This window comes from Opisthorchis viverrini (genome assembly GCF_000715545.1).
Source record: "Opisthorchis viverrini unplaced genomic scaffold opera_v5_313, whole genome shotgun sequence".
NCBI lineage: Eukaryota > Metazoa > Platyhelminthes > Trematoda > Opisthorchiida > Opisthorchiidae > Opisthorchis > Opisthorchis viverrini.
In genome coordinates this window covers 38,213-48,028 of record NW_008751969.1, presented here as the reverse complement: position 1 = coordinate 48,028, position 9,816 = coordinate 38,213, and the positions used below count along the sequence as shown (strand labels likewise).

The 9,816-nt window shown below is 46.5% G+C and overlaps 1 protein-coding gene across 1 annotated transcript in view; it reads right to left on the bottom strand.

Annotated features, from left to right (window-relative positions):
• T265_14978 (hypothetical protein) overlaps positions 1-6,771 on the bottom strand; it is a gene marked incomplete at both ends in the record, with an annotated part of 54,721 nt that extends 47,950 nt beyond the window's left edge. The window contains 2 exons of the mRNA XM_009176057.1: positions 3,503-3,755; positions 6,568-6,771. Of these exons, the coding sequence (XP_009174321.1) occupies positions 3,503-3,755; positions 6,568-6,764 (450 nt within the window). The remainder of the gene's footprint in view (positions 1-3,502; positions 3,756-6,567) is intronic.
• Positions 6,772-9,816: the final 3,045 nt, after the last annotated feature.

Below are 9,816 nucleotides of genomic sequence, written 5' to 3'. Positions count from 1 at the left end.
CATCATCATCATCGACAGCATGACATCAGTGTTCAACACCGATGCTTCACTGCCGTACAACCATGACTTATTTGAAAGCCTTATTGTAAAGAAAAGAGTAAAGGTGGACAGAAGAGGGACTTAGTGCTAGCTTGACACAATCATTCCGATGTCCCTACACCTCAAGACATTCACTCAGGCAATCTGGATAGAAACTCACAACAAGAACGCCACTGACATCGGTTGGCAGCCATATCTTGTCGTGTCTCCAACCAGGCACAGTGAGGATCACGCGGTCCCCACCCTAGAAGGCGAGTAGCACCGACAGCACCCAAGCGTCTCGTGATCTCCTTCATACTCCTCTGCCAAGTCAAGGGCTGGCCACCTCTCTGTTTACACCACTCTGAGTTGGGCATGGAAAACAGCACTCTCTTCGGCAAACGATGGTTCGGCATACGTAACACATGTCCCAACCAACGCAGCTTCTGGTGCTGGACACATTCTTCAATGGAAGTATCCGTTACACAACCGAAAACACGCTCTCTAACTGCCTCGTTACGGATTCGCCGACACCAACCCACACGAGCTATGGTTCTGAGACGACGATTGTCCAACACCTGAAGACATCTCAGGTCCGCTGCTCGAATAGGCTAAGTCTCACAGCCACACAACAAAACAGCCCGAACTCTTGATAGATACACACGTCCCTTCAGATTCAGGGTATACGGATGGCTAGTCGTTTGCGGAACATGAGACTCGAAGAACGCGCACAGTAAGGCTATAGACCCCTTGGGTCACCTTACTTTTACATGGAACAACCTTCACTTCAACCCCGAGTCATTTTATTTCATCTCGAAATACCCTATAACTGACTCCGAAACACACTTTTTTGAGTGAGAGTTACTTTAGTTTGACAAAAGTATAGCGCTTTGGAGAGCGGATAAGTGGCCTAGTTGCCGAAGAATTCGCACGTTAGTGGCTATGAAGTTTGGAATATAATCGGTTGCTTCTCTACGAACTTTCAGTGGGTTACATACAACTGGCGCATATGGGAGATTACGAGGTGGGACAGGTAAGAATTGAGCGATACTGGTAAAGATGGGACGAGTCAGAAACCGAAAAAGTGCAGCTATCTAACCCGACAGGGAATAAAGCGCTCATGCTGATATCCCCGAACGACGGCCGGCGTAACATGAGGGGTGTTGTAGCTTGCTGAACGGTGGTACAACTCTGTATCGGTTCTTGGCTTCCTGTTCCGCCCACTATGGTATATCAAAAGGCACGACAGCTTCAGACAGCCCTTTACGGAGACAAGGGGAGATCACCACAACTGTATTTATAGGGTGATCACAGAAAGTTCCACAAGGTCGCGCCGGAATCGCTGAGAGGGGGTAGGAAGCGTCAAGCTATAGATGCTCGATCCAGATTGGCTGACATTCTGACTAATCAGGGCAAGCCTTCGTTCAGTCCGTAGCCTGCACGCGACACACCCGTCCAAGTAACGTGGTGTTCGGTTACTAGGAGCGGCTGGCCTCCCGAAAGAGAGATATTTGTTAACGTGTGTGACATGAGGCATGGCTAAGGCACCTGAGCCTAGATGAGAGAACCAATCAGATTCACAGGCAAGGTCGTCGTCCCCAAAACTTTGAGGGAACAGTAGAGTGGTTGATGTAAGACCACTACAACAGTTCCACCGGGATGGTCAGGAAAACGTGTCTTGGATATCGATCTGTTGAACAGCACACTAGAAGAAAATGTGTGGATGCTGCATTGGCACAGCTCAACGGTCTGTTGGGACACTCGAACCGTCGCACCGTGGTGACAGTCTATTCTCAGAAGTCATGGAAAATACGTTCTTACGAACACATCAAATGTGTGTTCGTACCAGATTCCATTGTAGGTATACTAGAATCGCTCACAAATAGACTAAAACAAGAGAAATGAGTGAAGAGATAGTCAAATCGCCCATCGGAATTCTCTCAAATGCATCCAAAGTGATCATATTGAAAGGAATCCCCTCAACACCGATGAAGTGTCAGTTCTAACAAGTCAACGTCTAGACTTCGCCCTTAGAAGGACAAGCGATACTGCAGGGCTCTAAAACTCATCCCAATCGGTAGACACAGTTCTGCCGTAAGTCACTGAGTTGGCTACGACTTTGCGCTCACTATTCTGCCTAGTCACCAGGACTCACATGCCCTTTCACTGTCCGATGCAGCTGCATTCATTCGTTTTAGGCCTTCGTTGTGTCCGAAAGAATCTTGATATAGCTCTACGTCATCCTGGACTTACCGTGTGTGCTGATTCTCTAAGTTGACTTTAACCAAGTAACCACTACCCTTTTGTGGAGACCACGTAATAATCTGTGTTGATGACTTGGCACTGATGATATGATGACGAAATATTTCAGAAAATTCGCCTGGCCCTTCCCTCGACCTTCAACAGCATCGAAGCTTGTGTGAAGTGTTTCAAAATCCTATTTTTAACCTATCAAACCCAAGAAAGGCTGTTTAGCACTGCATTGTGGTGATAGCCGTTATTTGCGTGGAAGTTGACTGGTTAAGCTAGACAGATAAGATGCATTATCAGCTAAGATTATGAAGGCTCTATTGATCCTGGGGGGGGGATTTTAAAAAGCAGCGTTAAAATTGTCCCCCGAAAGATGCTGCTACGATTATTCCTACTCAGAGGAGACTACATCAATGGATCAACTAAAAGACATCAGCATCATCACCATTAACAGTAGTACACCAGTAACACATATTGGTGTTTAGCTACCACACAACTATGAGGAAAGAAAGCCTTACCAGAGAGTGGAAAGGAAATCTAAGGGTTGGGAGGATTTTAAAAAGCAGCGTTAAAATCGTCCCCCGAAAGATTCTGCTACGATTATTCCTACTCAGAGGAGACCACATCAATGGATCAACTAAAAGACATCAGCATCATCACCATTAACAGTAGTACACCAGTAACACATATTGGTGTTTAGCTACCACACAACTATGAGGAAAGAAAGCCTTACCAGAGAGTGGAAAGGAAATCTAAGGGTTGGGAGTTAGTGTGAGGAAGCTACATGTTCTTAAAAAACCGCCAAGCGGAAAGTATCTTTGGACGAGATCAAAATAAACGCATCTAAGCATCATGCCGAAGACGCCATCAGCGAGATTGACAGAGTCTTTTGCAGACCTCACCCAACATAAACCGAGTGAACAAAGACAGGCTAACTTTAGTTACGTAATCCGGTTAGAAAATGACAGCATGTGTGATCGCTTGTGTACCACGTCCTGCAAGGATTCCAACCACGTGTAAACAGGATCACGTGGTCCCCAATCAGGAAGACGCGAAAATACCACAACACTCGGCTTAACAGTAACCCCTTTCATTTCAGATTACCATATCATGGCCTGTCCTTTGTGAACCTTTTGCCAAGAATCGCTCGGAATGGCAAACTTAAGGCCCATAAGGCGGGTATCACATCAATAGGGGGTACCAACAAAACCCATCCCATTCTATTAGCACTTACCTGAAAAGCATAGTACAGCTGAACAATCCAAGGGCTTTCACCCCGAGCCATTATTTCTCGTTCCGCCCAGTAATCCGTATGCTGCGTGAGCATTCTAGATTTCTTAAGCACCTTCATGGCGCAAACACGCCCCGTGGTCACTTCCCGGACAAGCTGTACGCGTCCGAACGCTCCGTGTCCTAAAGATGCGATCAGGGAGAAATCTTGTGGCTGACGCCGATAGGATTGAAGACGACTGGCAACGTTCATGAACCTAGAAAGCAACAGAAGAATATCGCATTGCGAATTAGCCCAACCCAGCCAGTTGCGAACACGGGTACAACTATTCGGACAACTTGAGTGCTGTGAAATGATCATAGTCTCTGGTTCGAACAGTCGTTGACGCTTGCCGAGGACTCGTCAATAATCCAGTCGTGAGTTTGGAATCTGGACTGATCATAATCAGGTCGGATCCCGAAAAGATCGACCGTAAGGAGTCTTTCGGTCTTATTGTTTGATCTCTCGATGACCAAAATCCCCTTGTGATGAGGTTGTTATTGGGACTAGTTTTGAACAAGATTTTCAAAGCCACAGAAATCAGCTCTCACTGAAGCCAACTGTAAAACCTTGAAATACACCGTTCGAACAAGAGCATACATGGTCACTCAGTTACCGGTAAGCAGACGGAACTGAACACTTGTGTGTACTCTATGTAGCTAGAGGCCTGCTACAATCGTGTTACGGCAAACGTCCAACTTTAAATAGTGGACCTTGGTGTCAAAGATACACTACAACTTTCTCGTCGTATCGTCCAACCGTACCTTTCTATGTAAGATCATTTCACCATATGACAGCATATCTGCGCGCCGTGCGTTAAAATGTAATCACAAGAGTCATCCAGCGTCATTCCCGCGCTCCGCAATATTCACTGAACGATGTGGGATGATTCTGGACAAACGTTTTGGATTAGCGAGTTCTACGTGAGACACTTCATGTCATTTATAGTTGTAATGTACTACTCATAAGGCTGCTGAATATTTGTCAGCAACCTTATGCATTACAAATATACATGTATAGCGATATCTCGAATATCGTAGCGATTGAAACATGAGGCGGCCTGGTCCAACATATTCAGTCGCCTGGAAACATCACAAACGAGAGATTCAGCTGGGTTCCAGGTGAGTCTCTCGAAAAACCGAATTCGTTTTCAAATGAGTGTATATTCGCTAACTACATGTCATTGTTGATGATGAGCATATAAATCCTACGGCGGGATAGTTTAAACCTAGAGTGTACGGACAATCCAGGAGAGGACAGAAAGAGGACTGATCAAAAGAGAGTGATTTGAACGCGGATTCTACAAATCCCGCAACCGCCTAAAACTAATCGGAAAAAAACAGTGTTGTTTAAAAGATGAGTTAAAGAGAAATTGTCAACTGAAAATAGATGACGTCAATGCTCAATCTCTCATTTATTCACAAACCCATTGAAATAAACAGTGTTGCCTATCGCGACATCCACGGGTTACCGACAAAAAGGGAGGGTTTATATCGGGTGTTCTATCGAGTTTGGTCAAGCCTGCTTTTTCTGTTCGGATATTCGGAACACGTGATCGGATCATCTGCGCGCGTGCACGTGCAGCCCACCAACAATAAGGCGCCTTCTTACTGCGATCAGGTCGACAAACTCAGAGTTCACCGCGGCGCTTCCGTCGAATGTGTACAACACTGTGCAGACATCGGTGACAGAAGGTAAGGAGACGATATCCAACTTCTGTGTGGATTGTGCCCTAGTGATCAGCTTCGCAAGGACTCTGATTCACTGAAGTCCGTGTGTGTGAGCAGCGTATCACGAGATCATGATATATGCCAGATAACTGTTATTATACTAATAGTGCAGAGGGAAGAGGCATCGGGAATATAAAAAATCGTCCACTCCGAGGTGAAGCAACCCGGGTATCATTTAAGGTCGCACGAATACAGTTTATGAATGACGGCTACATTGAACTTACTCAAAATATGCCCAGATTTTTCTCAAAAGAGGCATATTGGACAAATCAAGGGAAAACTCCAGTGCGCCCACCACCTCATCGAATGACAAAATGACTACATTGGGCCAGTTTCACGTTACAATTATCCGGCGGCCTCAAATGATAAGCACTGAACAAACTATTCACTCCATGCATAGAAATGTACCAAAAACGCCAGTTGTGTGAAACTAACCACTGAAATGTTCCGTCACGTCATCGCATACTACATACCATTCGTGTTGACGAGTTTTTGACCACCGACACATCATTACATCGTCCGCAGACATTCAGTCTGCCTCGTGGAACGGTAAAGAGAAAGAAACTTATAACGCCATGATGGTTTTAAAGGTTTTATAGGCACTGATGGCGCACGATGGCAAAATCGATCGCTTTTTGCGTTTGTATCAAGCTTACCTCCCATCGTACAGCTTTTGTAGGCACCGGTCTAAAATTCGAAATGTGAAGCCAGCATAATTGGTTCTTAGTACTTCAGCCTCTTGATTGGTGAGATGACATTATAACATTCTTACCGGGTCACGATCAGCCTTTTTACTCTCCTCTAGCACACAAGCATTGACAGAGCCTCAGTATGTGCAGTGACTTTATAGCTTTGGCTCACCGCTGCGTAGGTGTTACCTCATAAAGTAAAACAAATGGGTGCTCTAAGGTAAGTGATATTGTGTACTGTTGGCTGGTAAGTAGGCCAGCGCCTCAGTGCTCTCACCAAGGGAGTGTTCGCCACACGTGGTTACGCACTGGGTTAAAGGGATAAGCGGATTTGGAAAGTCCGTTGGCTCCAAGAAGGCACTCATCTTGAAGGAGTTGTTCATACGATGTTTTACTGTATGTGCTGTCTTTCGGACAACCTATGTTGCAGGATGACCCAGCAGAAACAAAGCCTCGGCCGCTACGTCGACTATATGTCTAATGAACAACAGCTTTCTCCTACAACTGCTATGTGACTACCAACCACGTGAACGAAGTGACGACTTCAAACAAAAACAAGGAAAACAGTAGACGAGAACTAGAGTGCAATTATAACATATAATGACCTCACCTCTTGCAGAAAGATAACATGTGTTCATTTTCCTTCGATTTTTGCATCGTTCGAGAATCGTTGACAGCCGCTATAACCACATCCAACAGACGTTCAATGTAGCAGTCGGATAATGGATCAGCAAGCAGTTTCTCCAAAGCCACCAGCCGTTCTTTGAGATCATCACAGACTATACTGCTCTCGGGCATGCCGTCCATGGTATCTGTAAGACAAATAGTGACTGATCACTATAAAATAAAACGACAGTGTTCGTCACAGCTTCACAATTATTTAATTTTTGAATCACTTCTTTGAAAAATACTGTAACCCTGGAGAGACTTTTGGCCTAAACGGTTGCTACTTTGTTGGACAACCTGACAAGTGGTGAAAATTCAAACTGCTACCTTTAAGCAGCTGTCGACTATCGCAAAGAACCTAAGAATTATTTCGTCGTTGACTCGGAATCTAACCACGCCGACCGGCTCGACTGCAAGCATTAGGTGTGGGTGTGATTTCACCCAGTCTTGTAGCAGCACTTTATACTTTGCAGGCGCGAAGCGCATTCCAAACCGTGCGGTAGAGTTATTTAGGTTGCTTTATGTCGTTTGCATTTTGGAAGGATCTGAACCAAGCAATCGTCTGCGTACTCAATGTCTGTGAGGGAACGTCCCGGGAGCATTTCGACTCCCGAGGTTTCAGAGGCAGGTAGAGAAATTTCAAGCAGCATATGAGTAACAAAGTTAACGAAGAAAAGGGGAAGAGGACAGCCTTGTCGTACACCACTGGACGTAGTGAACTAAGGCGAGAGCTTCCCGTATGCTCGTACGCGCCCACAGCAGTTCGCATACAGTACCCTCATAAGGGAGAGAAATTTGGAAGGGACACCCTTGATCGCCAGATATCGCCAAAGTTGCTGACGACCGACCAAATCAAAAGCAGCTTTAAAATCCAGAAAAGCGACCAACGTGGGACGTCTGAAGGAGTAATGCTGTTCGAGGATGTCGCAAGGTGAAGCTATGGTCGATACATCCTCGACCAGGACGAAACCCTGCTTGGTTCTCACGAATTTGTCTCTCCCGATAATTCCTCAATCTGCGCAAAATAGTTCCAGAGAGCACTCCAGATGCGACGGATACCGGGCTGGTACCATGATAGTCTGCACATGACATTCTTTCTTTTTTTGGAAACTTGGATGACGGCGGAGGAGCTCCATTCGGCTGGTATTCTATTTTCGTTCCGAACCTTCTGTGGTATGGTTGTCAGGCTGTTCACCAGCACCTCCCCATCTTATTTGAAGAGCGCGGAGTGTAGACCATTCAGGTCAGGTGCCTTGTCGCTCTTCAGGATTGAAATCTCACGCTGGATTTCGCTTGCTGATGATGGGTTGATGTCAATATTCCATTCGGGCCCGCTTGGTTCTCTCAGTGGTTGTGTTGAAGGAGACCAGGTGAACTGTTCTTGGAAGTGATCAACCCATTGCTCAAGAGGGCTATTGGTGGGGTGAACTGGTGTCCTGTCTGCTTCGGATATTGTCTCACTGATACCTGTCTCCTTTTGACCCGTTGAAGGGGCGAGATGGGCCAAGTGGTTAGAGCGCGAATTTTCTGACCGGAAGGTCCGTGGTTCGAACCCAACCTCTGCCACTCGACTTCCCCTGTCTAGGCTTGGGTGACCTGGCAGTATCCCAGCCCTCGTGCCTCCTTCATGTGGCATGGCAGCTAGGTACCGAAAGGGTGCTACAGCTGAACGATTTGACCCGTTGATGGAATCAGTTGAAACAGGGTGGGGCTGTTATCTGCAGCGAGAGCCTTCTCCATCCCCTGGGCCTTCGAAATCCACCAGCGTTCTCTGTCGTTCTTCAAGCTCATGATTATCCGTTGTTTGAGGGGTCTATCTGTGCCACCATAGTCGCTAGTTACTGTTATGACCTTTTTGGAAGCAATAAGATCTACTGATCTTGAAGATATCTATTGTTCATGTCAAATGAGCTGAACAAACAGTTGCGAAAACTGACAGCATTCCTTTGTCAACTCTCCTCCATTCACCCTCCGAGTGATCTTCGTCGTCCACTTGACTGTGCGTTTCCAGTAGCTTTGTAACTAGATCAGGTCGATACTGTTCAGGTACTGAAACTTGTCGAAGTTGGTGAACGGAGCTGCTCTCTTTCGGCACGCGTGGTGATGGCAGAAAGCGAAGTGCTATGCGGGCCTATAGTGGTGTGATCAGAGTAAAGTTGCGTACCTCAGAAGGAACGACAATCCTTAACTGAGGTTCTCCGTCGGTAACTGATAGCTATATGGTCCAATTGAATCCACAACTGTTTTGTGGTAGGTGGCCTCCAAGTAACTCGGTGTGTGCGTTTGTGTTGGAAGTTCGTACTGGCCAGGAACAGACGATGATCTGCACACAACTGAAACAGTCGCTGTCCATTATCCGTACGCTCAATATCGACCCCAAATCTACCACCTAACTGTGTTTCTTCCGGACTTGGTCGCTGTTATATATTTGATCTGTTTTTCAAACGTTTCATCATTTGTTGCTAAATCACTTTCTTCCGCTTCCAGCTCTGTGTCAAAGTTTTGGATGAATAAAGCCTAGCTTTCGGGCCCTCAGTCTTTTTCATTGTCAGTCTGATTGTCGTAACACTCCGACCCTCGTCGTACACAACGTTTTATTCATCCAAAAAAGTTTTCGAACAATGGATCGATTCTTACGTCCTGAACGATTCGATACCGACCCCAATACTCAAGACTCGGCAGATACCTGGGAGCACTGGTTTTGTATTTTCACAAACTTCCTAGAGTCAATCCGTTCTCATTCACCAGATGAACTGAAAACCTTGTTCAATGACGTCTCCCCTAGTGTTTACCGATTCATCAAAGAGTGCAAAGACTATGAATCAGCCATCGAAACCTTGCGAGGCCCGATGCTGCTCAAAAGGCACCTGTTATGTGCAGCCGCATCAGGAATGAGACAGTAATGCCTTATTCCCTGCGCCCTCGGGTTGGGCCAACCCCCTACAGCCGAGCAGGTCAGACTGTTGGGTTGTCGGCTCCGAGGAGGGTCCCCGAACAAAACCCTACGTCCTCCCACTGCCTTGTGGGTCAGACTTTTGAGTCGAAGGCTCAAGGTGGGGTACCTCAACCAAACCCCCTTCCTCGGCCTGGGCAACCGGGAAGTGTCATTTGCCCGCGCAGTTCAGCGTCCACCGACCTTCCCAACCCCTTCCCACCGCACAAGCAAACGTCGCTGGGCCATTTGACTGTCAGC